This window comes from Salmo salar, chromosome ssa14 (genome assembly GCF_905237065.1).
Source record: "Salmo salar chromosome ssa14, Ssal_v3.1, whole genome shotgun sequence".
NCBI classification, from domain to species: Eukaryota; Metazoa; Chordata; class Actinopteri; order Salmoniformes; family Salmonidae; genus Salmo; species Salmo salar.
Window position 1 is genome coordinate 55,458,995 of NC_059455.1, and position 27,021 is coordinate 55,486,015.

Below are 27,021 nucleotides of genomic sequence, written 5' to 3' on the forward strand. Positions count from 1 at the left end.
AGCTAATGAATAACATTCTCACATAGGTGTACCTTTTATCCAGGTGGGAAAGGGCAGTGTTGAGTGCAGTAGAGATTGCATCATCTGTGGATCTGTTGGGGTGGTATGCAAATTGGAGAGGGTCTAGGGTTTCGGCGCCATTCACCAAGCATTCACCATTGACATTCCTTTTGCCTAATCCCTCTCAACCATACCATTTTTCAATTCCTCATCAAGCCACTGGGATTTAAGTTTTTACAGTAATTTTCTTAATGGGTGCATGCTTATTCGTAACTGTGATAATCAATTTCATAAATGTGTCAAGTACAACATCTGTTTGCTCCTCATTACACACCACGGACAAACAAAAATTCTTTACATCAACAACATAGGAATCAATACAAAACTTATTGTATGACCTCTTACACACTCTATAAGGCCCAGCCTTTGGAACTTTGGTTTTCCTAGATATGGCTACTTTATTGTGATCACTATATCCAATGGATCTGGATATTGCTTTCAAGCACATTTCTGCGTCAATTGTAAAGATCTGATCAATACATGTTGATGATTTCATTCCTGTACTGTTTTGTAACTACCCTGGTAGGTTGACTGATAACCTGAACCAGGTTGCAGTCACTGGTTACAGTTTGAAGCTTTTTCTTGAGTGGGCAGCTTGATGAAAGCCAGTTAACATTTAAATCACCCAGAAAATATACCTCTCTGTTGATATCACATTCATTATCAAGCATTTCACAGATCTTAACCAGATACTGACTGTTAAAACCTGTTGGGGATAGGGGGCAGTATTTGCACGGCCGGATAAAAAACGTACCCGATTTAATCTGGTTACTACTCCTGCCCAGTAACTAGAATATGCATATACTTGTTTGATTTGGATAGAAAACACCCTAAAGTTTCTAAAACTGTTTGAATGGTGTCTGTGAGTATAACAGAACTCATTTGGCAGGCCAAAACCTGAGAAGATTCCAAACAGGAAGCGCCCTCTCTGACCATTTCTTGGCCTTCTTTGTTATCTCTATCCAAAACAAAGGATCTCTGCTGTAATGTAACATTTTCTACGGCTCCCATAGGCTCTCAGAAGGCGCCAGAATGTTGAATGATGACTCTCCAGTCTCTGGCTGAAAAACAGTAGCGCATTTGGTAAGTGGTCGATCTGAGAACAATGAGACGGGTGTGCGCGTGCACGTGAAGAGTCCATTTTACTTTCTCTGTCTTTGAACGAAAACAACTACTCCCGGTCGGAATATTATCGCTTTTTTATGAGAAAAATCGCATAAAAATTGATTTTAAACAGCGTTTGACATGCTTCGAAGTACGGTAGAATATTTTGAATTTTTTTGTCACAAAACGCGCCGGGCGCGTCACCCTTCTTTACCCTTCGGATAGTGTCTTGAACGCACGAACAAAACGCCGCTATTTGGATATAACTATGGATTATTTGGAACCAAACCAACATTTGTTGTTTAAGTAAAAGTCCTGGGAGTGCATTCTGACGAAGAACAGCAAAGGTAATCCAATTTTTCTTATAGTAAATCTGAGTTTGGTGAATACCAAACTTGGTGGGTGTCAAAATAGCTAGCCTGTGATGGCCGGGCTATCTACTCAGAATATTGCAAAATGTGCTTTCACCGAAAAGCTATTTTGAAATCGGCACCGCGATTGCATAAAGGAGTTCTGTATCTATAATTCTTAAAATAATTGTTATGTTTTTTGTGAACGTGTGACATTATATGCTAGCTTGAAAAATGGGTGTCTGATTATTTCTGGCTGGGTACTCTGCTGACATAATCTAATGTTGACTAGGGTGGGAAGCAAACGTCCCACCTAGCCCAGAGAGGTTAACACTTGGTGGTCTATTGCAGCTTCCCACAAGAATGGGCTTGAGGTGAGACAGATGAACCTGTAGCCATATTACTTCAACAGTATTTAACCTCTATGGGCTAGGTGGGACGCTTGGAAATCGTCCCACCTACTCAACAGCCAGTTGAATCCTGTGGCGCGTTATTCAAATACCTTAGATATGCTATTACTTCAATTTTTAAAAAATATGACTATTTTACACCATTTTAAAGATAAGACTCTCGTTAATCTAACCACACTGTCCGATTTCAAAAAGGCTTTACAACGAAAGCAAAACATTAGATTATGTCAGCAGAGTACCCAGCCAGAAATAATCAGACACCCATTTTTCAAGCTAGCATATAATGTCACATAAACCCAAACCACAGCTAAATGTAGCACTAACCTTTACGGATCTTCATCAGATGACAACCCTAGGACATTATGTTATACAATACATGCATGTTTTGTTCAATCAAGTTCATATTTATATCAAAAACCAGCTTTTTACATTAGCATGTGACTAGCATTCCCACCGAACACTGCCGGTGAATTTACTAAATTACTCACGATAAACGTTCACAAAAAGCATAACAATTATTTTAAGAATTATAGATTCAGAACTCCTCTATGCACTCGATATGCCGATTTTAAAATAGCTTTTCGGTGAAAGCACATTTTGCAATATTCTCAGTAGATAGCCCGGCATCACAGGGCTAGCTATTTAGACACCCAGCAAGTTTAGCACTCATCAAAGTCAGATTTACTATAAGAAAAATGTTATTACCTTTTGTTGTCTTCGTCAGAATGCACTCCCAGGACTTCTACTTCAATAACAAATGTTGGTTTGGTCCAAAATAATCCATCGTTATATCCAAACAGCGGCGTTTTGTTCGTGCGTTCTAGACACTATCCTAAAGGGTAAATAAGGGTGCCGAGCATGGCGCAATTCGTGACAAAACAATTCTAAATATTCCATTACCGTACTTCGAAGCATGTCAACCGCTGTTTAAAATCAATTTTTATGCCATTTTTCTCATAAAAAAGCGATAATATTCCGACCGGGAATCTGCTTCTAGGTAAACAGACAAAGGAAAAGAAAGCATTCGGTCGAAGCGGGCACGCGCCTAAGCCCATAGTACTCTGAGTGGCCACTTGCCAGAAGCGATAAAGTGTTTCAGCCAGAGCCTGCCTCGATATCGTTCAGCTTTTTCCCGGGCTCTGAGACCCTATGGAAGCCGTAGGAAGTGTCACGTTATTGCACAGATCCTGAGTCTTCAATAAAAAGAGCCAAGATGAAACACTACTTCTCAGACAGGCCACTTCCTGCTTGAAATCTTCTCAGGTTTTGGCCTGCCATATGAGTTCTGTTATACTCACAGACACCATTCAAACAGTTTTAGAAACTTTAGGGTGTTTTCTATCCAAAGCCAATAATTATATGCATATTCTAGTTACTGGGCAGGAGTAGTAACCAGATTAAATCGGGTACGTTTTTTTATCCAGCCGTGTCAATACTGCCCCCTAGCCCTAACAGGTTAACAAGAGATCCTCTCTAATCTTCACAGGAATGTGGTTCTGAATATAAACAGCAACACCTCCACCATTGGCATTTCTGTCTTTTCTGTATAAATGACATAACGCTGTATTGCTACCACTGTATTATCAAAGGTATTGTCTAAGTGAGTTTCAGAGATCAGAGATCAGTCAGAATATGAACGTCATCTGTTATTCGCAAGTTATACATTTAATGAACCTTGTTTCTTAAGCGACATATGTTAACGTGGGCTATTTTGAGAACTTTTCCTGGATGTTTGGTTGTTTTCATTGCTTTGCTGGGAAGCTTAGCAAAATTAGATATTCTCATGTTAGTGCAGGGTGAGCTGCACACAGTGGACTTCCTACTAGGGCACACCACCTCAGTGCTAACAGCATAAATCTGGATGATTTCTGCATACAATAACTGTAAGATCAGCAGAGGCATAGAGGGCTATTAGAGGGACATACATTAGGTTACTTACATTGTGTCTACCAATGCCCCTGGTATAACGTACATTTGCTAAAGTATTATGATGGCTCAATGACACAATGGTAGGCATTTGACTGAGCTGGGCTTGGGTGGACAGACCAGTTCATCACTGGGGGTGAGTTCCCAGTCATCTGGACTATCTGCAGTGCCTCTATGCACATTCACATGACTTGTGTGATTGATAAGTAATCGCTGCTTACAGAGAGATGTTTCTGTCACTCTCAGTATATGCTGAGGCCCCTACCAAGGGCCTCTAGGGCCTCTTACAGTATGGATGGACAATTACGCCTGCTATCCCCACCCTCCCCAAAAGAGTTTGAGCTATACACTCCCTGGTCAAATGTTTTGGATCACCTACTTATTCAAGGGTTTTTCTTCATTTTTACTGTTTTCTACATTGTAGAATAATAGTGAAGAAATCAAAACTATGAAATAACACATATGGAATCATGTAGTAGCCAAACAATTGTTAAGCAAATCAAAATATATTTTATATTTGAGATTCTTCAAATAGCCACCCTTTGCGTTGATGACAGCTTAGCACACACTATCTATATTAGTAAAAAAACAGCTAGTGCACGAAATCTAAGGAAGTCTCAAGGTTTTGCTTGCCTAAGGTAGAGTATCTCATGATAAGCTGTAGACCACACTATTTACCAAGAGAGTTTATCTATATTCTTCGTAGCTGTCTATTTACAACCACAAACCGATGCTGGCACTAAGACTGCACTCAATGAGCTGTATACGGCCATAAGCAAACAGGAAAACGCTCATCCAGAGGCAGGGCTCCAAGTGGCCGGGAACTTTAATGCAGGGAAACTTAAATCCGTTTTACCTCATTTCTACCAGTATGTTAAAAGTGCAACCAGAGGTAAAAAAAAAAAACTCGAGACCACATTTACTCCACACACTGAGAACCGTACAAAGCTCTCCCTCGGCCTCCATTTGGCAAATCTGACCATAATTCTATCCTCCTGATTCCTGCTTACAAGCAAAAACTAAAGCAGGAAGCACCAGTAACTCGGTCAATAAGAAAGTAGGCAGATGAAGCAGATGCTAAGCTACAGGAATGTTCTGCTAGCACAGACCGTAATATACTGCTCAAAAAAATAAAGGGAACACTAAAATAACACATCCTAGATCTGAATGAATGAAATAATCTTATTAAATACTTTTTTATTTACATAGTTGAATGTGCTGGCAACAATATCACACAAAAATAATCAATGGAAATCCAATTATCAACCCATGGAGGTCTGGATTTGGAGTCACACTCAAAATGAAAGTGGAAAACCACACTACAGGCTGATCCAACTTTGATGTAATGTCCTTAAAACAAGTCAAAATGAGGCTCAGTAGTGTGTGTGGCCTCCACGTGCCTGTATGACCTCCCTACAACGTCTGGGCATGCTCCTGATGAGGTGGCGGATGGTCTCCTGAGGGATCTCCTCCCAGACCTGGACTAAAGCATCCGCCAACTCCTGGACAGTCTGTGGTGCAACGTGGTGTTGGTGGATGGAGCGAGACATGATGTCCCAGATGTGCTCAATTGGATTCAGGTCTGGGGAACGGGCGGGCCAGTCCATAGCATCAATGCCTTCCTCTTGCAGGAACTGCTGACACACTCCAGCCACATGAGGTCTAGCATTGTCTTGCATTAGGAGGAACCCAGGGCCAACCGCACCAGCATATGGTCTCACAAGAGGTCTGAGGATCTCATCTTGGTACCTAATGGCAGTCAGGCTACCTCTGGCGAGCACATAGAGGGCTGTGCGGCCCCCCAAAGAAATGCCACCCCACACCATGACTGACCCACCGCCAAACCAGTCATGCTGGAGGATGTTGCAGGCAGCAGAACGTTCTCCACGGCGTCTCCAGACTCTGTCACGTGCTCAGTGTGAACCTGCTTTCATCTGTGAAGAGCACAGGGCGCCAGTGGCGAATGTGCCAATCTTGGTGTTCTCTGGCAAATGCCAAACGTCCTGCACGGTGTTGGGCTGTAAGCACAACCCCCACCTGTGGACGTCGGGCCCTCATACCATCCTCATGGAGTCTGTTTCTGACCGTTTGAGCAGACACATGCACATTTGTGGCCTGCTGGAGGTCATTTTGCAGGGCTCTGGCAGTGCTCCTCCTGCTCTTCCTTGCACAAAGGCGGAGGTAGCGGTCCTGCTGCTGGGTTGTTGCCCTCCTACGGCCTCCTCCACGTCTCCTGATGTACTGGCCTGTCTCCTGGTAGCGCCTCCATGCTCTGGACACTACGCTGACAGACACAGCAAACCTTCTTGCCACAGCTCGCATTGATGTGCCATCCTGGATGAGCTGCACTACCTGAGCCACTTGTGTGGGTTGTAGACTCCGTCTCATGCTACCACTAGAGTGAAAGCACCGCCAGCATTTAAAAGTGACCAAAACATCAGCCAGGAAGCATAGGAACTGAGAAGTGGTCTGTGGTCTGTGGTCCCCACCTGCAGAACCACTCCTTTATTGGGGGTGTCTTGCTAATTGCCTATAATTTCCACCTGTTGTCTATTCCATTTGCACAACAGCATGTGAAATTTATTGTCAATCAGTGTTGCTTCCTAAGTGGACAGTTTGATTTCACAGAAGTTTGATTGACTTGGAGTTACATTGTGTTGTTTAAGTGTTCCCTTTATTTTTTTGAGCAGTGTATATTCCGGGATTCTTCCAATGGCATTGAGGAGTACACCACATCAGTCACTGGTTTCATCAATAAGTGCATCGATGACGTCATCCCCACAGTGATCGTATGTACATACCCCATTGTCAGTAAATGCTAGGAGTGGTGGTAGGAGTCAGGCGCAGAGAGCAGAGCTAAGGAGATAATGTGTTTATTCCTTAACACAACAAAAACGGTCGACGCCAACACAACCGGCGTGAAAATGCGAGGTGCCCAAAAACAACAGGCGCACAGCACGCACATAAAACAACACTATACGATCGCCAGCACATCCAATAACAAACACACTGACGCAAATAATCCCGCACAAACCTGGGCGGGCTAAACAGGCTAAATAACCATAAATCAAGAGAACCAAATGGGGAACAGGTGCAAACAATAAGACATACCAAACGAAAAGGAAAAAGGGATCAGCGGCGGCTAGTAGGCCGGTGACGACGACCGCCGAGCGCCGCCCGAGCAGGCAGGGGAGTCACCTTCGGTGGAATTCGTGACACCCAACCAGAAACCACGGATTACAAACAACATCCACACTGAGCTAAAGGGTAGAGCTGCCGCTTTCAAGGAGCGGGACTCATGATGCAATCTGTATTGCAATCAACACTGCCCTTTTCCCCACCTGAACAAAAGGAACACCTATGTGAGAATGTATTCATTGAATACAGCTCAGTGTTCAACACCATAGTGCCCTCAAAGCTCATCACTAAGCTAAGGACCCTGAGACTAAACACCTCCCTCTGCAACTGTATCCTGGACTTCCTGTCGGGCCGCCCCCAGGTGGTAAGGGTAGGGAACAACACATCTGCCACGCTGATCCTCAACACGGGGGCCCCTCAGGGGTGCGTGCTCAGTCCCCTCCTGTACTCCCCATTCACTCGTGACTGCATGGCCAGGCACGACTCCAACACCATCATCAAGTTTGCCGATGACACAACAGTGGTAGGCCTGATCACCGACAATGATGAGACAGCCTATAGGGAGGAGGTCAGAGACCTGGCCGTGTGGTGCCAGGACAACAACCTCTACCTCAACGTAGTTAAGACAAAGGAGATGATTGTGGACTACAGGAAAAGGAGGACTGAGCATGCTCTCATTCTCATCGACTGGACTGTAGTGGAGAAGGTTGAGAGCTTCAAGTTCCTTGGTGTCCACATCACCAACAAACTATCATGGTCCAAACACACTAAGACAGTCATGAAGAGGGCACAACAAATTCCCCCTTAGGAGACTGAAAATATTCGGCATGGGTCCTCAGACCCTCAAAAGGTTCTACAGCTGCACCATCGAGGGCATCCTGACTGGTTGCGTCACTGCCTGGTATGGCAACTGCTCGGCCTCCGACCGCAAGGTACTACAGAGAGTAGTGCGTACAGCCCAGTACATTACTGGGGCCAAGCTTCCTGCCACCCTGGACCTTCATACCAGGTGGTGTCAAAGGAATGCCCTAAAAATTGTCAAAGACTCCAGCCACCCTAGTTATAGACTGTTCTCTTTGCTACCACACGGCAAGCGGTACCGGAATGCCAAGTCTAGGTCCAAAAGGCTTAACAGCTTCTACCCCCAAGCCATAAGACTCCTGAACAGCTAATCCAAGGACTACCCAGACTTTTCTTTTACACTGCTATTACTCTCTGTTTATTATCTATGCATAGTCACTTTAACTCTACCTACATGTACATATTACCTCAATTACCTTGACTAACCGGTGCCTTAGCACATTGACTCTGTACCAGTACCCCTGGCTTGTATATAGCCTCGCTATTGTTATTTTACTGCTGCTGTTTAATTCTTTGTAATTAATTATTTTCTCTTTTTTACTTAACATTTATTTTTCTTAACTTCTTAAAGCATTGTTGGTTGAGGGGTTGTAAGTAAGCATTTCACTGTAAGGTCTACACCTGTTGTATTTGGTGCATGTGACAGATAAAATTTTATTTGATTTGTTAGATTTTTTTGGTGTGATAATTTTGCCGTGTGTGAGTAGTGTAGAATGAATGCAATCAAGATATACTGACAGAGATACTATAGCATTACTAGAGGTTTCTTTAGTTATAAATACAATGGTAACTCCAGTCTGTGAAAGTGGTGATTGCGAATGTGTTTTACTGAAAATTGACCCATAATCCCAGATTATATTCTCAGGAACAGTGTTGTTCCTTCACAAACAGAGCTTTTCTGAGTACTGGTCTTGTTGGATCATGAGTATTTACAGTGCATGACTCATTCCTCATAGCTGATCAGTGTATTGAATACAGAGAAAACACCTTAACTTCAAGTGCATTGAGTCATAATGAATCCATTGTGCATCTCTGTGAATAGTCTCAAACTGTCTCTCTTGACCTCTCCCCTCCCGAGGCCCAGCGGCATATCACTGACCTGTACGAGGACCTCAGAGATGGATACAACCTCATCTCCCTGCTGGAGGTGCTCTCTGGAGAGACACTGGTGAGTCCCTATGACCTTTGCACTCTGACTGGAAGGAGAAGGACCTCTGCTTCTGCTACAACCTATCCAACCTTCCTTCCCAACCTCTCCTTTCCTTCTGTCCCTTTTCCCCATCCTACTTTTCAGTCCATTATACTATATATGTTTTTATCTGTCATGATGCTGTAAACTCAGCAAAAAAAGAAACTTCTCACTGTCAACTACGTTTATTTCAGCAAACTTAACATGTGTAAATATTTGTATGAACATAACAAGATTCAACAACTGAGACAAACTGAACAAGGTCCACAGAAATGGGATAATATGTCCCTGAACAAAGGGTGGGTCAAAATCAAAAGTAACAGTCAGTATCTGTTGTGGCCACCAGTTGCATTAAGTACTGCAGTGCATCTCCTCCTCATGGACTGCACCAGATTTGAAACTTCTTGCTGTGAGATGTTACCCCACTCTTCCACCAAGGCACCTGCAAGTTCCCAGACATTTCTGAGGGAATGGCCCTAGCCCTCACCCTCCGATCCAATAGGTCCCAGACGTGCTCAATGGGATTGAGATCCATGCTCTTCTCTGACCATGGCAGAACACTGACATTCCTGTCTTGCAGGAAATCACGCACAGAACGAGCAGTATGGCTGGTGGCATTGTCGTGCTGGAGGGTCATGTCAGGATGAGCCTGCAGGAAGGGGGATGATGGAGGAGGATGTCTTCCCTGTAACGCACAGCGTTGAGATTGCCTGCAAAATGACTACAAGCTCAGTCCGATGATGCTGTGACACACCGCCCCAGCTCATGATGGACCCTCCACCTCCAAATCGAACCTGCTCCAGAGTACAGGCCTCGGTGTAACACTCATTCCTTCGATGATAAACGCGAATTCCACCATCACCCCTGGTGAGACAAAACCGCGACTCGGCAGTGAAGAGCACTTTTTGCCAGTCCTGTCTGGTCCAGCGACGGTGGGGTGTGCCCATAGGCGACGTTGTTGCCGGTGATGTCTGGTTAGGACCTGCCTTACAACAGGCCTACAAGCCCTCAGTTCAGCCTCTCTCAGCCTATTGCGGACAGTCTGAGCACTGCTGGAGGGATTGTGCGTTCCTGGTGTAACAACGGGCAGTTGTTGTTGCCATCCTGTACCTGTCCCGCAGGTGTGACGTTCGGATGTACCGATCCTGTGCAGGTGTTGTTACACGTGGTCTGCCACTGCGAGGACGATCAGCTGTCCATCCTGTCTCCCTGTAGCGCTGTCTTAGGCGTCTCACAGTACGGACATTGCAATTTATTGCCCTGGCCACATCCTGCAGTCCTCATGCCTACTTGCAGCATGCCTAAGGCACGTTCACACAGATGAGCAGGGACCCTGGGCATCTTTCTTTTGGTATTTCTCAGAGTCAGTAGAAAGGCCTATTTAGTGTCCTAATTGCCTACCGTCTGTAAGCTGTTAGTGTCTTAACGACCATTCCACAGGTGCGTGTTCATTAAATGTTTATGGTTCATCGACCAAGCATGGGAAACAGTGTTTAAACTGTTTAGGATAGGGGGCAGTATTTTCACGGCCGGATAAAAAACATACCCGATTTAATCTGGTTATTACTCCTGCCCAGAAACTAGAATATGCATATAATTAGTAGATGTGGATAGAAAACACCCTAAAGTTTCTAAAACTGTTTGAATGGTGTCTGTGAGTATAACAGAACTCATTTGGCAGGCCAAAACCTGAGAAGATTCCATACAGGAAGCGCCCTCTCTGACCATTTCTTGTCCTTCTATAGCCTCTTTATGGAAAATAGAGGATCTCTGCTGTAACGTGACATTTTCTAAGGCTCCCATAGGCTCTCAGAAGGCGCCAGAACGGGGAATGATGACTCTGCAGTCCCTGGGCGAAAAACAGTAGGGGTTTTGGAAAGTGGTCGCTCTGAGAACAATGACACGCGGTGCCTGTGCATGTGAAGACACCATTTTCTATTTTCAGTCTTTGAACGAAAACAAGGTCTCCCGGTCAGAATATTATCGCTATTTTACGAGAAAAATCGCATAAAAATTGATTTTAAACAGCGTTTGACATGCTTCGAAGTACGGTAATGGAATATTTTGCATTTTTTTATCACGATATGCGCCGGCTGTCACCCTTCGGATAGTGTCTTGAACGCAAGAAAAAAACGCAGCTATTTGGATATAACTATGGATTATTTGGAACCAAGACAACATTGGGTGTTGAAGTAGAAGTCCTGGGAGTGCATTCTGACGAAGAACAGCAAAGGTAATCCAATTTTTCTTATAGTAAATCTGAGTTTGGTGAGTGCCAAACTTGGTGGGTGTCAAAATAGCTAGCCATGATGGCAGGGCTATCTACTCAGAATATTGCAAAATGTGCTTTCACCAAAAAGCTATTTTAAAATCGGACACCGCGATTGCATAAAGGAGTTCTGTATCTATAATTCTTAAAATAATTGTTATGTTTTTTGTGAACGTTTATCGTGAGTAATTTAGTAAATTCACCGGAAGTTTTCGGTAGGTATGCTAGTTCTGAACGTCACATGCTAATGTAAAAAGCTGGGTTTTGATATAAATATGAACTTGATTGAACAAAACATGCATGTATTGTATAACATAATGTCCTAGGAGTGTCATCTGATGAAGATCATCAAAGGTTAGTGCTGCATTTAGCTGTGGTTTTGGTTTTTGTGACATTATATGCTAGCTTGAAAAATGGGTGTGTGATTATTTCTGGCTGGGTACTCTGCTGACATAATCTAATGTTTTGCTTTTGTTGTAAAGCCTTTTTTAAATCGGACAATGTGGTTAGATAAAGGAGAGTCTTGTCTTTAAAATGGTGTAAAATAGTCATATGTTTGAAAAATTGAAGTTTTTGGATTTTTGAGGAGTTTGTAATTCACGCCACGCTCTATCATTGGATATTGGCGAGGCGTTCCGCTAGTGGCACATCTAGATTTAAACCCTTTACAATGAAGATGTGTGAAGTTATTTGGATTTTTACAAATTATCTTTGAAAGACAGGGTCCTGAAAAAGGGAAGTTCTTTTTTTGCTGAGTTTATAAAGAAACATGATTATGCATTATATATTTTGTAATCTTTCCTATACTTGACGTCACATGTAATACACAACCTAGGCTGGTAGATTTTTTTTTTACTACCTTATTGCATGTGTTAAAACCTGCAGAGATACAGTATGTGGTCCACGAACAATACACTACATGTTTAAGAATTCCTCACGATTTGACTTAACCTATACATAGTACTGATTTGAAGCTGTTTTTGGAAATAATATCTCAGCATTAATTTAACACTTATTTCATAATTTTCTTTTCTTTCTATGACGCTCGCTCTTTCTCTTTCTCTCTCTCTCTCACTCTCTATTTCTCTGCCTTTGCACTTGTTTGACCCCTGTTTTTCCTTTTCAAATTCCTGTCTTGCCCTGACCTTTGCCCCCTTTGCCTTTGCCTCTTCTCTTGTGATGATCTTGCTGTGGTAGCCGAGGGAGCGTGACGTTGTCAGGAACTCGCGCTTGGTGAGTGGGCCTGGACTGTGTAGTGCCTCCTCAGGCGTGGCATGTGTCACTCCCCCAGGTGGCTGTCGGGTTGTGCATGTTGATGTCACCTTCTTTCTTGCCCTCTCTGTGTATGCAACGTTGTCCTTTTCCATGTGTCGACGAGCTTGTAGAGACTAGGGCTATGTCCCAAGTGACGCCCTATTCCCTACATACAGTGCATTCGGAAAGTATTCAGACCCCTTGATGTTTTCCACATGTTGTTATGTTACAGCCTTATTCTAAAATTGATTACATTGTTTTATCCCCCTCATAAATCTACACACAGTACCCCATAATGACAAAGCAAAAACAGGTTTTTAGACATTTTTGCTAATTTAATAAAAAATACATGAAATATCACATTTACATAAGTATTCAGACCCTTTACTCAGTACTTTGTTGAAGCACCTTTAGCAGCGATTACAGCCTCGAGTCTTCTTGGGTATGACGCTACAAGCTTGGCACACATGTATTTGGGGAGTTTCTCCCATTTTTCTCTGCAGATTCTCTCAACCTCTGTCAGGTTGGATGGGGAGCATTGTTGCACAGCTATTTTCAGGTATCTCCAGAGATGTTAGATCAGGTTCAAGTTCGGGCTCTGGCTGGGCCACTCAAGGACATTTTGAGACTTGTCCCGAAGCCACTCCTGTGTTGTCTTGGCTGTGTGCTTAGGTTTGTTGTCCTGTTGGAAGGTGAACTTTCACCCCAGTCTGAGGTCCTGAGCGCTTTGGAGCAGGTTTTCATGAAGGATCTCTCTGTACTTTGCTCCGTTCATCTTTCCCTCGATCCTGGCTAGTCTCCCAGGCCCTGCTGCTAAAAAAACAGCATGATGCTGTCACCACCATCCTTCACCATAAGGATGGTGCCAGGTTTCCTCCAGACGTGACACTTGGCATTCAGGCCAAAGAGTTGAATCTTGGTTTCATCAGATCAGAGAATCTTGTTTCTCATGGTCTGAGAGTCCTTTAGTTGCCACTTGGCAAACTCCAAGTGGACTGTCATGTGCCTTTTACAGTGGAGTGGCTTCCTTCTGGCCACTCTACCATAAAGGCCTGATTGGTGGAGTGCTGTAGAGATGGTTGTCCTTCTGGAAGGTTCTCCCATCTCCACAGAGGAACTCTGGAGCTCTGTTAGAGTGACCATCGCCCTTCTCCCCCGATTACTCAATTTTGCCAGGCAGCCAGCTCTAGGAAGAGTCTTGGTGATTCCAAACTACTTCCATTTAAGAATGATGCAGGCCACTGTATTCTTGGGGACCTTCAAAGATGCACAAATGTTCTGGTACCTTTCCCCAGATCTGTGCCTTGACACAATAATGACTCGGAGCTCTACGGACAATTCCTTCGACCTCATGGCTTGTTTTTCGCTCAGACATGCACAATCAAGTTGTGCGAAACATCTCAAGGATGATCAATGGAAACAGGATGCACCTGAGATAAATGTTGAGTCTCATAGCAAAGTGTCTGAATACTTATGGAAATAAGGTATTTCTGTTACATATTTTAAAATGTTTGTAAAAGCTGGGGCCTCCCAAGTGGCTCAGTGGTCTAAGGCTCTGCATCCAGTGCTAGCTGTGCCAGTAGAGATTCTGGGTTGGAGTCCAGGCTCTGTCGCAGCCGGCCACGACCGGGAGACTCATGGGACAGTGCACAATTGGCCCAGCGTCGTCCGGGTTAGGGGAGGGTTTGGCCGGCAGGGATGTCCTTGTCCCATCACGCATTAGTGACTTCTGTGGCGGGCCGGGCGCAGTGCAAGCTGACACGGTCGCCAGGTGTACGGTGTTTCCTCCGACACGTTGGTGTGGCTGGCTTCCGGGTTAAGTGGACATTGTGTCAAGAAGCAGTGCAGGTTGGTTGGGTTGTGTTTTGGAGGATGCACAGCTCTTGACATTTGCCTCTCCAGAGTCCGTACGGGAGTTGCAGCGATGAAACAAGACTGTAACTACCAATTGGATACCACGAAATTGGTGAGAAAAAGGGGTAAAAAAAAGTACAACTATTTTCGCTTTGTCATTATGTGGTATTGTGTGTAGATTGATGAGGATTTTTATTTATTTAAGCCCTTTTAGAATAAGGCTGTAACATAACAAAATGTGGAAAATGTCAAGGGTTCTGAATACTTTCCGAATGCACTATATTTAACCAGAGCCCTATGGGCCCTGGTCAAAAGTTGTACACTATGTAGGGAACAGGGTGCCATTTTGGGATGGAACACAGAAACCCAAATCTGCAAGAAGAAACCCAACCCAACTCTGCAAGAAGGTTGAGCTGAGCGTCATTGAGTAGGGAATGAAGATATAAGATTATCCTTTTTGTGTTGGATTTGGGGATATTGTGTGGTAAATGACTGGTTGTCCCTAGTCATTGTGCTGTGATAAGCTATGTGGGTGAAGTAGGTTTCTTGGTTACTTATTTAAGTGATAATGCCTGAGAAGTTGGTGTTTGTAGGATATATTGGCACGGGTGTCGTTAGGCCTGAGACAAGTCAGTATATCCTCCAAACACCGGCTTCGAAGGCATTATCACTTGTAAACAACTGGTTACCAACATGTTCATGATGATTGACATTTTCATTAAACACGTTATTTTGATTAATTTATTCACACTATTTCATCCTTCAACTAGATATAGTCCCGGCACAAATCTAGGGTTGCTACCCAAGCCGGCTGGTCATTCATTCTATCGGTTTGGTAGCCAGAGACACAACTCAGTCGTTCAGTCTTTTTGTTCTGTATCTATGTGGTTCATTCTAAATGTTCCATTGCCATACTGGCTGGCAATGTTCTAATCCCTTGCTTGCTAGCTAGACAGAATAACAGCAAAGTAGCTGCATTTGCATTTGTTTAAGTTGTTTTCTAGTGACATTTATTTGGATACATCCATAACAATGAGCTAATGAGGCGTGATATTGCCTGGCAAAGAAATATGTGCTTTCGACCCAACTCCCGACACGTTCATTACTATGGGACAGCTGAAGATCGAATTTGAATATTGAAACAAGGTTGCAAATTTCAGAGAGACAGACAGCAAGGTTTATACAAATCTCTGCTGTTGAAAATGAAATGTTAGTCTAAAATAAATGTGAGAATGTCTAGATGTTTTTATATAGTGGAGATCAAGTTTATAAATTGTCTGGCTGGGCTGATGAGACAGTGGATTGTGCAGTCAGATGGAACAGAGTAAATATGCATTTTAACGTCATAGATTTAACTGGTGGTAACTTGTGGAATTGACACCGGCTAGAATGCGGTTTTAACCAACCAGCATTCAGGATTAGACCCACCTGTTGTATAAAAAACATTCGGAATAAAGCTGGGATATTTCCTTCAGTTTCAGCCCTAGATCATTTCATGTTCAGTCTTCTAGTTTCGTCTGTGCACTCCCTCCAAGTCTTAGCGTATTAGTCTGAGTTCTGAGAAAGAGATACAGGCATCCGTTCATTTAACCCAACTTACTGTAAACAGAAGCCAGAGTGATACTGCAAGCCAATAAGAGATCGACTTGTACGCTAGTTGAGCTTGTGGTTGACTGAGAGCTTGTGACTTGCTGTACCGATGCATGTAATGGTGGACCAAATATACAGGTCTCCTGCACACTTGACCATTATCTAGAGATTAAGAAGCATAAAGTCTCTTAGCACTACTGCTTGACTTCAGGTATCTGCTTGGTAAGAATGGATTGTGTTGCAGATGAAATAGTAATAATGTAATTTAGGTATAATTTATCTGCAAAAATAATTGTAGTTTTTCTCAGGGTCCAACTCCTGGGCCAAAGGGTAGTTTTCATGTCATTTTTTGATTTTGTAAAATGTTTAGATCGATGCATTGAACATGGAAGTGATTGATGATTGGAAGAATCCAGTAGCTAGTGGTCCAGGTTTAACATTCTCATCTTCACCCATTTTCCTTAGAATGTTCATGCCTCTAGATCTTATTACAATGCTTTTCAATAGGGCCATGTAAAGCCAGATGTAAAATGAAGGGGGGATTGGGCAGTCATGAGATACTGTGTTCAGCTCTGACCACAACTCAACCAAATGTGGAGTCAAATCTCAAATTCAATGTTCATCACAGGAAGTTGGTGGTACCTGAATTGGGAAGAACGGGCTTTTGGTAATGACTGGAGCGGAATAGATGGGATGGTATCAAATACATCAAACACATGGTTTCCAGGTGTTTGGTGACATTCCATTTGCTCTGTTCCAGCCATTATTATGAACTGTTCTGTAATGTCCATTCAATGTGGTTGATTATATCGGACCATGACTGCTGCTTGTAATCCATATAAAATGTTTTCTCAATCTGAAATACTTTGCCTGCAGTCATGGGGCCTTCTCTTCCTTGTCCTATTGGTATTGTATGTGCTGTGTGTAAAGTTTGTTCTCTTCTCACAGCCCAGGGAGAAGGGGCGCATGCGCTTCCACAAACTGCAGAATGTACAGATCGCACTGGACTTCCTCAAACACAGACAGGTACAGTGTGATGATTAATTGCATCAATCAACACTGAGTCTACAAAACACTAGGAAACAAAACATCTTCCTAACACTGAGTTGCTCCCCATTTTGCCATCAGAACAGCCTCTGTTCTTCAGGACATGGACTCTACAAGGTGTCGAAAGCGTTCCACAGGGATGCTGGCCAATGTTGACTCCAATGCTTCCCACAGTTGTGTCAAGCTGGCTGGATGTCCTTTGGGTGGTGGGACATTCTTGATACACACAGGACACTTTGGAGCTTGAAAAAAACAGCAGCATTGCAGTTCTTGACACACTCATACCGATGTGCCTAGCACCTACTACCATACCCCGTTCAAAGGCACTTAAAACCTCTCTAGGGGGTGTGGGACGGTAGCGTCCCACCTGGCCAACATCCAGTGAAATTGCAGAGCGCCAAATTCAAAAACAGAAATACTCATTATAAAAATTACAAGTGTTATACATCGGTTTAAAGATTAACTTCTTGTTAATCCAACCACAGTGTCAGATTTCAAAAAGGCTTTACGGCGAAAGCATACCATGCGATTATCTGAGAACAGCGCCCAGCAGACAAATCATTACAAACAGTTACCAGCCAAGTAGAGGAGTTACAAAAGTCAGAAATAGCAATAACATTAATCACTTACCTTTGATGATCTTCACATGGTTGCACTCACAAGACTCTCATTTACTCAATAAATGTTTGTTTTGTTTGATAAAGTCCCTCTTTATATCCAAAAACCTCAGTTTTGTTCGCGCGTTTTGTTCAGTAATCCACAGGCTCAAAGGCAGTCACAACAGGCAGACGAAAAATACGAAAAGCATCAGTAAAGTTCGTAGAAACATGTCAAACGATGTTTATAATCAATCCTCAGGTTGTTTTTAGTCGTAATAATCAATAATATTTCAACCGGACAAAAGCTTCGTCAATATAAAAGGAAAACAAGAAAGGTGCGCTCTCGGTCGTGCGCATGAAAAACTTCTGGGACACTGCAGTGTCCACTCATCCAGAGTGGTCTTACTCCCTCGTTTTTCAGAATACTAGCCTGAAACAATTTCTAAAGACTGTTGACATCTAGTGGAAGCCATAGGAAGTGCAATTTGAGTCCTAAGTCAATGGATACTGTAATGGCATTCAATAGAAAACTTCAAACATAAAAAATTCCCACTTCCTGGATGGATTTTTCTCAGGTTTTCGCCTACCATATCAGTTCTGTTATACTCACAGACATTATTTTAACAGTTTTGGACACTTTAGAGTGTTTTCTATCCAAATATGCCAATGATATGCATATCCTAGCTTCTGGGCCTGAGTAGCAGGCAGTTTACTTTGGGCACGCTTTTCATCCGTAGGTGAAAATAGTGCCCCCTACCCTAGTGAAGTTAAATATTGTTTCTTGACCTCTGAATGGCATAATCCATGTCTCAGTTGTCTTAAGGCTTAAAAATCATTTTTTAACCTGTGTCCTTCCCTTCATCTACACTGATTGAAGTGGATTTAACAGGTGACATAGCTTTGACCTGGATTCACCTGGTCAGTCTATGTCATGGAAAGAGCAGGTATTCCTAATGTTTTGTACCCTCAGTGTATCTATGTTTTTTAACATATTTTTTCACTTTGAACTGATTCTCATAATGTAAACTAACAGTCCCAATACCTTATAATTCATTAGATAACCATTTAGATAAAACTTAATCTAGAGGGACAATTTTCTTTAAGATGGTTGTACATACTTGTGTCCCCTTTGTGACAGGTTAAACTGGTCAACATCAGGAATGATGACATCGCCGATGGAAACCCCAAGCTGACCCTCGGCCTGATATGGACCATCATCCTTCACTTCCAGGTATATCATGCTTCACTCGTAGCATAACAACAACCAATATGTTTATTATCATTAAAATGATAAGCCTGAACATTGAAAAAACATATTGAAACACTCATTTGAAGACCATATGAGGTTTTCATCCTCAATATAACTCAGTGACGGAAGGAACTTTTTTCTCCCCGAATGGAAGATGCCAGGAGCATTTGGTTATTTGTTTAGCAGTTTGAGAATATTTTGAAATATGGAAAAAGAAGGGCACAAGGATATTCTTAACATCATGTGGGATTCCGTCCACTCCAGGGGGACTCAGTGTTTATCGTTGACAGGCAGGAGAGGTTGGTGTGGCAGGTAGCGGCTCTAAACATTTTAACGAGTCCCACCATTGGCTATACTTATTTTTTTATCAGAGGACCCCATAGGGCTCTGGTCAAAAGTAGCACGCTTTATAGGGAATAGTGGGCTATTTGAGTTGCAGACTCTGTTGTTTTAGTCCTTTAAGTCCTCTCATCAAAACATGATGCCTTGATGAAGTGGAAGGAAGCAGGAATCTCTCTAGATTCTCATGAAGGCGAATTGAGAGGTCGGAGGGCCTCTTTCCATGTGGTGAGTCACATCGTGAGTGTGTACATAGTAGAGAAGAAGCGAGAGGGATGAGACAGTAAGTCCTAAATATTTTCGCTCTCCACCCTGAAAGTAATATTAGAACGCCTGACAGTGTGCCACATTGAAAATGTCACATTGGTCATAAAGCAATCTTTGTTGTTCTAATAAAGCTCAATAAAGTCTCATGCTATGACTAAAATCAACCATGACTCCATTGATCATCTATTTTTTCTTCGGTTATTGTTTTATTTTTGGTGGTTGAGAGGGGTTGGGTTATGCATAGTATTTCTAGCATGGCAATACATTAATTATTTAACAATGCATTGAACACAGTGTGCAGTGTACACATTGTGTTGAGCATCAGAAACAAAACACTAAAGTAAACACAGATCCACCATAGACTACTGAGGGAAATGGACTGCTGAGAGATTCAAAAGGCTGTACCTGTGACTCATAGCTTTATCTTCCATCTTCTTTCAAGCAGGAATTCACTGCAGGAATTTGCTGCACCTTATTCAATTCTGTGCCCCATGGATGTTTTTACTTTCACAAGTTGGATTCTGCACCCGGGAACATAAAGCTGTTCAGGAGGGTTTCACAGCAGTAAACTGCTGACTGTTGGTTATTCAGGTTGAAAATGTATCATCTGCCTGGATCAAGTCAAGTTGCTTTGAACTTTAAATCCATGCATAATGATTATACCAAAGCGTGCACAGTTCTCTTCCAGTATGTGCACTTTATCCACAGCCCTTAACCCTTTTTGCCAGCCTTTTTGCCAACCCAGCACACCTTGAACCATCTATAACAGTGTTATTCAGACCTACAAGTTGTGCAGGTTTTTGTTTAAGCCCAGTACCAACACACCCGATTCAAAAAATGTACTAATCATCAAACTAGTTCAAATCAGATGTGTTAATACTATTGGGATACCCTATGGATCCCACAATTAAAGAATACTCTATAGCCTGTCTTACCAATACCAATACCCCCCCCCAGATCTCAGACATCCAGGTGAATGGCCAGTCAGACGACATGACGGCGAAGGAGAAGCTGCTGCTGTGGTCCCAGCGCATGGTGGAGGGATACCACGGGATGCGCTGCGACAACTTCACCACCAGCTGGAGGGACGGCAAGCTCTTCAACGCTGTCATACACAAACACAGGTGAGATGCAGCCTTGAAGAAGTAGTATTGAGGTGATCTGACTGGGGATTGAGGAAATCATGGGGTCATGGATGAAGGTTGTGCCAGGGGCCTAAATGGACATGCAAGAACACTTTTTTAGCTATGCCTGATCATTTTGTGATTACATGCACTTGCCTGGACTTGCTATTATATACATCCTTTGGACGTAGTGAACCCCTGTGATCCTTGCAAGGTTCCACATACATGTTAAATGTTTTCTTTATTACTGTACATACAAAGAGAGGAATGTGAAATTCATATTTGCTGTGCACTGCAGAAAGGCTGACTTGTTCAGGTAGTTATGTAAGGGTGTAAAACCCCCTGTCAACTGAGGGTCACCATTTATAGTTGGATGGAATTTATCCAACAATTATGTAGAAATGTTGAATATAATAATAAACTACATTTAGCAATCTGACTCCAATATTATGTGAATAAATGCAACAGGCCCTGTGACTCCCTAGAGGATCTAGTCAAGGTAGTGAGCCTTGCGTCACCACTTAGTATGACTATAATGAACGTGTCTAATTTGCACCGTTACGCAATTATTAAGAGACTAGATACAAATAGCTAATCCTGGTGGCCAATGTTCTGGCATTAATTTATTGAGGCAAGCAGATCAGGGATGTCAAGGTGTTACCCAATCATATGCTATGTGTATAGTGTAAATAACAACTACCAATAGACCTACTAAATTATAAGCGTATAGTCAATAAAATAATGACTCTGTAAAATGAAGAATGCATTTACTCCATTCAACTAATATAGTTTATTAGCCACGAAAGAATTAACTCTCAAACTATTACAGTGTACATGAAATACATGATACATAGATGCTAAAGCAGTCTAAGGCACTGTATCTCAGTGCTAGAGGCGTCACTACAGACCCTGGTTTGATTCCAGACTGTGTCACAACCGGCCGTGATTTGAAGTCCCATAGGGCGGCGGACAATTGGCCCAGCGTCGTCCGGGTTAGGGTTTGGCCGGGGTAGGTCGTCATTAAATAAAGGTTAAATCAAATTTTAAAAATGTAATTATCGCTAAGACATAAGATGGTGACACGTCTTCTGTTCAGAATATTCTCTAAGAGAAAAAAATATGGAGCTTGCTAACAAGTTCTTAAATTGTAGACATGCGTCTCATGTCTAAGCCGTTGCATTTCAACTCCACCTTGTCCCTGTACTGGCATTTCGCTTGTTTGATTGCCTTGCAGAGGGAATAACTACACTGTTTATATTCAGTCATATTCCCAGACCTCTTTCCATGGTTAAATGTGGTGGATCGCGCTTTCAGTTTTGCGCGAATGCCGCCATCCATCCACGGTTTCTGGTTAGGGTAGGTTTTAATAGTCACAGTGGGTACAACATCTTCAATGCACTTCTTTATAACCGCACTCACCGAGTCAGTGTATAGGTCGATGTTGTTCTCTGAGGCTGACTGGAACATAATTCCAGTCCGCGTGATCAAAACAATCTTGAAGCGTGGTTTCCGATTGGTCGGACCAGCGTTGAATGGTTCTCGTCACTGGTACATCCTGTTTGAGTTTCTGCCTATAAGACGGTAGATGCAAGATGGTCGGATTTTCCGAAGGGAGGGCGGGCTTTGTATGCATCGCGGATGGTAGCAGTGATGGTACTCATAGTAACATCCATTTAGTGATACATAGATGCTAAAGCAGTCTAAGGCACTGTATCTCAGTGCTAGAGGCGTCACTACAGACCCTGGTTTGATTCCAGACTGTGTCACAACCGGCCGTGATTTGAAGTCCCATAGGGCGGCGGACAATTGGCCCAGCGTCGTCCGGGTTAGGGTTTGGCCGGGGTAGGTCGTCATTAAATAAAGGTTAAATCAAATTTTTAAAATGTAATTATCGCTAAGACATAAGATGGTGACACGTCTTCAGTTCAGAATATTCTCTAAGAGAAAAAAATATGGAGCTTGTTAACAAGTTCTTAAATTCACCGTCCTTTTTCCCAATTCAAGAAAAATTAACATTTCTTTGCACTTTGCTAGAAAAACAATAGACAGGAACAACACACCCAGATCCTAATCGAATCAACTAAATTTAAATGATAGGAGAGCACCCCTGTGTCACTCCTCTTTGAAATATCCTCAGTCCACCGAACAAATAACACAGTTTCCCTGTAACAATAAATCCATAGCACTTACTGTACAATAAAGCATATCAACTTTTGAACTCTTGAAACAATCCAAACATTAAATCAAATCAAATTGTATTTGTCACATACACATGGTTAGCAGATGTTAATGCGAGCGTAGCGAGATGCTTGTGCTTCTAGTTCCGACAGCGCAGTAATATCTAACAAGTAATCTAACAATTCCCCAACAACTACCTAATACACACAAATCTAAAGGGGTGAATGAGAATATGTACATGTAAGTAAATGGATGAGCGATGCAATAGATAGATGGTATAAAATACAGTATACACGTGATATTAGTAATATAAGATATGTAAACATTATTAAAGTGGCATTATTTAGTGTCATTGTATAAAGTGTCTAGTGATCTCAATGTAGGCAGCAGCCTCTCTGAGTTAGTGATTGCTGTTTAGCAGTCTGATGGCCTTGAGATAGAAGCTGTTTTTCAGTCTCTCGGTCCCAGCTTTGATGCACCTGTACTGACATCACCTTCTGGATGGTAGCGGTGTGAACAGGCAGTGGCTCGGGTGGTTGATGTCCTTGATGATCTTTTAGGCCTTCCTGTATGTGTCCTGGAGGGCAGGTAGTTTGCCCCCGGTGATGCGTTGTGCAGACCGCACCACCCTCTGGAGAGCCTTGCTGTTGAGGATGGTGCAGTTGCCGTACCAGGCTGTGATACAGCCCGACAGGATGCTCTCGATTGTGTCTGTAAAAGTTTGTCAGGGTTTTGGGTGACAAGACAAATTTCTTCAGCCTCCTGTTGCACCTTCTTCACCACACTGTCTGTGTGGGTGGACCATTTCAGTTTGTCTGTGATGTGTACACCAAGGAACTTAAAAAACTTTCCACCTTCTCCACTACTGTCCCTTTGATGGGGATAGGGGGGTGCTCCCACTGCTGTGTCCTTTGGCCCATGATCATCTCTTTTGTTTTGTTGACATTGAGAGAGAGGTTGTTTTCCTGACACCACACTCCGAGTGCCTTCACCTCCTCCCTGTAGGCTGTCTCGTCGTTATTGGTAATCAAGCCCACTACTGTTGTGTCGTCTGCAAACTTGATGATTGAATTGGAGGCGTGCATGGCCACGCAGTCGTGGGTGAACAGGGAGTACAGGAGGGGGCTGAGCACACACCCTTGTGGGGCCCCAGTGTTGAGGGTCAGCGAAGTGGAGATGTTGTTTCCTACCTTCACCACCTGGGGCGGCCCGTCAGAAAGTCCAAGACCCAATTGCATAGGGCGGGGTTTAGACCCAGGGCCTCCAGCATGATGATGAGCTTGGAGGGTACTATGGTGTTGAATGCTGAGCTGTAGTCAATGAATAGCATTCTAACATAGGTATTCCTTTTGTCCAGATGGGATACGGCAGTGTGCAGTGTGATGGCGATTGCGTCGTCTGTAGACCTGTTGGGGCGGTATGCAAACTGAAGTGGGTCTAGGGTGGCCTGTGAGGTGGAGGTGATATGATCCTTGGCTAGTCTCTCAAAACACTTCATGATGACAGAAGTGAGTGCTTCGTGGCAGTAGTCATTTAGTTCAGTTATCTTTACCTTCTTGAGTACAGGAACAATGGTAGCCATCTTGAAGAATGTGGGGACAACAGTCTGGGATAGGGAGCGATTGAATATGTCTGTAAACACACCAGCCAGCTTGTCTGCGCATGGTCTGTGGGTGCGGCTAGGGATGCCGTCTGGGCCAGCAGCCTTGCAAGGGTTAACACGTTTAAATGTTTTACTCATGTCAGCAATGGAGAAGGGGGGGGGCAGTCCTTGTCAGTGGACCGCGGCGGTGGCAATGTATTACCCTCAAAGAGGGCAAAGAAGGTGTTTAGTTGGTCTGGAAGTGTGATGTCGGCGTCCATGACGTGGCTGGTTTTCTTTTTGTAGTCCGTGATTTACTGTAGACATGCGTCTCGTGTCTAAGCCGTTGCATTTCAACTCCACCTTGTCCCTGTACTGGCATTTCGCTTGTCTGATTGCCTTGCAGAGGGAATAACTACACTGTTTATATTCAGTCATATTCCCAGACCTCTTTCCATGGTTAAATGTGGTGGATCGCGCTTTCAGTTTTGCGCGAATGCCGCCATCCATCCACGGTTTCTGGTTAGGGTAGGTTTTAATAGTCACAGTGGGTACAACATCTTCAATGCACTTCTTTATAACCGCACTCACCGAGTCAGTGTATAGGTCGATATTGTTCTCTGAGGCTGACTGGAACATATTCCAGTCCGCGTGATCAAAACAATCTTGAAGCGTGGTTTCCGATTGGTCGGACCAGCGTTGAATGGTTCTCGTCACTGGTACATCCTGTTTGAGTTTCTGCCTATAAGACGGTAGATGCAAGATGGTCGGATTTTCCGAAGGGAGGGCGGGCTTTGTATGCATCGCGGATGGTAGCAGTGATGGTATTCATAGTAACATCCATTTAGTGGATTTCACGTTTTCATCTGTCTTCACATCTCCAACGGTGTCCATGCTCCCAGGGTTCTGTGAGAATGTCCCTCCCCAGAGAAAGCCACAGATAAGTTGTGTTTGACCTCTGTGATAGCCCATAAATGGTCAACCATCCAAATGGCATAAATCGTGATTGAGTCATCACGCTGGGCCTCAGCGCCTGCAAGTCAATAGTCTCAAGTATCACCTTCTCTCATTCTTCCTCTACAGTTATGCAGTCAGTTGCAAGTACTTCTCATTATTTTATTTGTTTTCATTGACAAAAACATTTTATTTGACGTAGCAATCCCGCATGACCAGGTATGCATTCATGCACATAGCAATAATAAATAATAATAATAATAATAATAATAATAATAGATGTAATTTGTATAGGACTTTTCACTACAGCAAGAAACAACAAAACCTAACATTTCTATTAGCCTATTGACAGTTCTGGGTGAAAGATCTTCCACGGTCATCCACCGAGGCAGGTAGGTGCAAATCCAACACGTCACATAGCAGTAACATTCAATCTACAATGAAAAAGTTAGCTAAATGTTTGTGTAAAAAGAATACGCATAACACCTACCATAAGGGGTCAGGATAGATTTTGACAAGGGACTTTTCATGTTTGCACATACCGTACAAACACACACCCTGTATGCTCACACTCTACACACAGGACTCAGGAGAAAGGCACAGGAGGTGGCTAGGCAAGGCAGCTATGTGGTTTTATTTAGTTGCATGAAAAGAGAGAGGATTGTGACTGAGGGTGTGTGTCCCATGAATTTTAAAGTAAGATGCCCACAGGGGCTGTGCTTTTAAGTCTCAGCAAGTAGCAGCACAGCTCAGGTATGCCCAGGTGTCTCACGTGTGTCTGCCATACAAACTTCACACAGACCAAGGGAAAGACAGAAGCACACTCTGCAGAACGACAAAGCAACAAAGCAGTCTGTGCTCACGTACAACTTATTGAATGAGAGAAATGCATGAGAAAGTAATCTCTCAATTCTATGACCGTCAACAGTCAAGGCTTGCACATTATCTAGCCGTGGAAAGGGGATTCTACATCTGAGCTAAATCTGAAAAACATCAGTCATAGTCTCACACATGGATTTGTAAGACTGAAAAGAAAAACTGCAAGAGGAGAGTTTGGACACTGTTTGGACACTGTTGCAGTTGAGGACACACACCATCAACATGATGCACAGTCTAAAGAAGAAGTTCCGCTCCTCCAAGAGACGGTTGAACAGCACCTCCAGCAGCACCCAGGGCTCTGTCATTGACCTGGAGGACCGGGTTGTCATGCTGTGTGAAGATGTCTCAGCTGAGAGTAGCACTTTTGACTCGAATCGGGGGTTACAGAACCCGGGGGAATTCTCCTCCAGCCGAGGTTCCCAGATCGGGGAGCAGGAGGCAGGGTCTGGGTCAGGATCAGACCCACGCATAGTGAACCTGAGCAGGGACAGACACTCCTATAGACAGGTCCTCTACTCTGATATGGAGCACTACCCCAGGGGCCATGGAGACTACTATGTGCAGAGAGTTGTGCAATGGTATGCAGGGTTTATGTCAGTGTTTCATTAAGGTGGTGGTTGGGATTAATTTTGATAGCCGTTTCCTTTTTTTTGCTACTTCTAGACATTAGTTATTTTCCTATAGGGAATCTAATAAGTTATGCATTTTTCGCCTCTTCTTTACAAATCCCCTGTATTTTGTTTAACCACGCTAGGCTAAATCCATTGGCAAATATGATATGCCCTGTGCTCATTCCAA

General features: G+C 43.3%; 1 protein-coding gene across 4 annotated transcripts in view; it reads left to right on the plus strand.

Moving 5' to 3' along the window:
- Window positions 1-27,021, plus strand: part of LOC106569778 (plectin) — a 137,291-nt gene that overhangs the window by 70,678 nt on the left and 39,592 nt on the right. For 2 of the 4 annotated variants that reach the window (XM_014141390.2, XM_045694588.1), the window contains exons 3-7: window positions 8,928-9,017; window positions 12,505-12,540; window positions 16,954-17,031; window positions 18,790-18,882; window positions 20,464-20,630. In XM_014141390.2, the coding sequence (XP_013996865.2) occupies window positions 8,928-9,017; window positions 12,505-12,540; window positions 16,954-17,031; window positions 18,790-18,882; window positions 20,464-20,630 (464 nt within the window). The remainder of the gene's footprint in view (window positions 1-8,927; window positions 9,018-12,504; window positions 12,541-16,953; window positions 17,032-18,789; window positions 18,883-20,463; window positions 20,631-27,021) is intronic. The other 2 variants (XM_045694589.1, XM_045694590.1) reach the window with 1 other exon arrangement.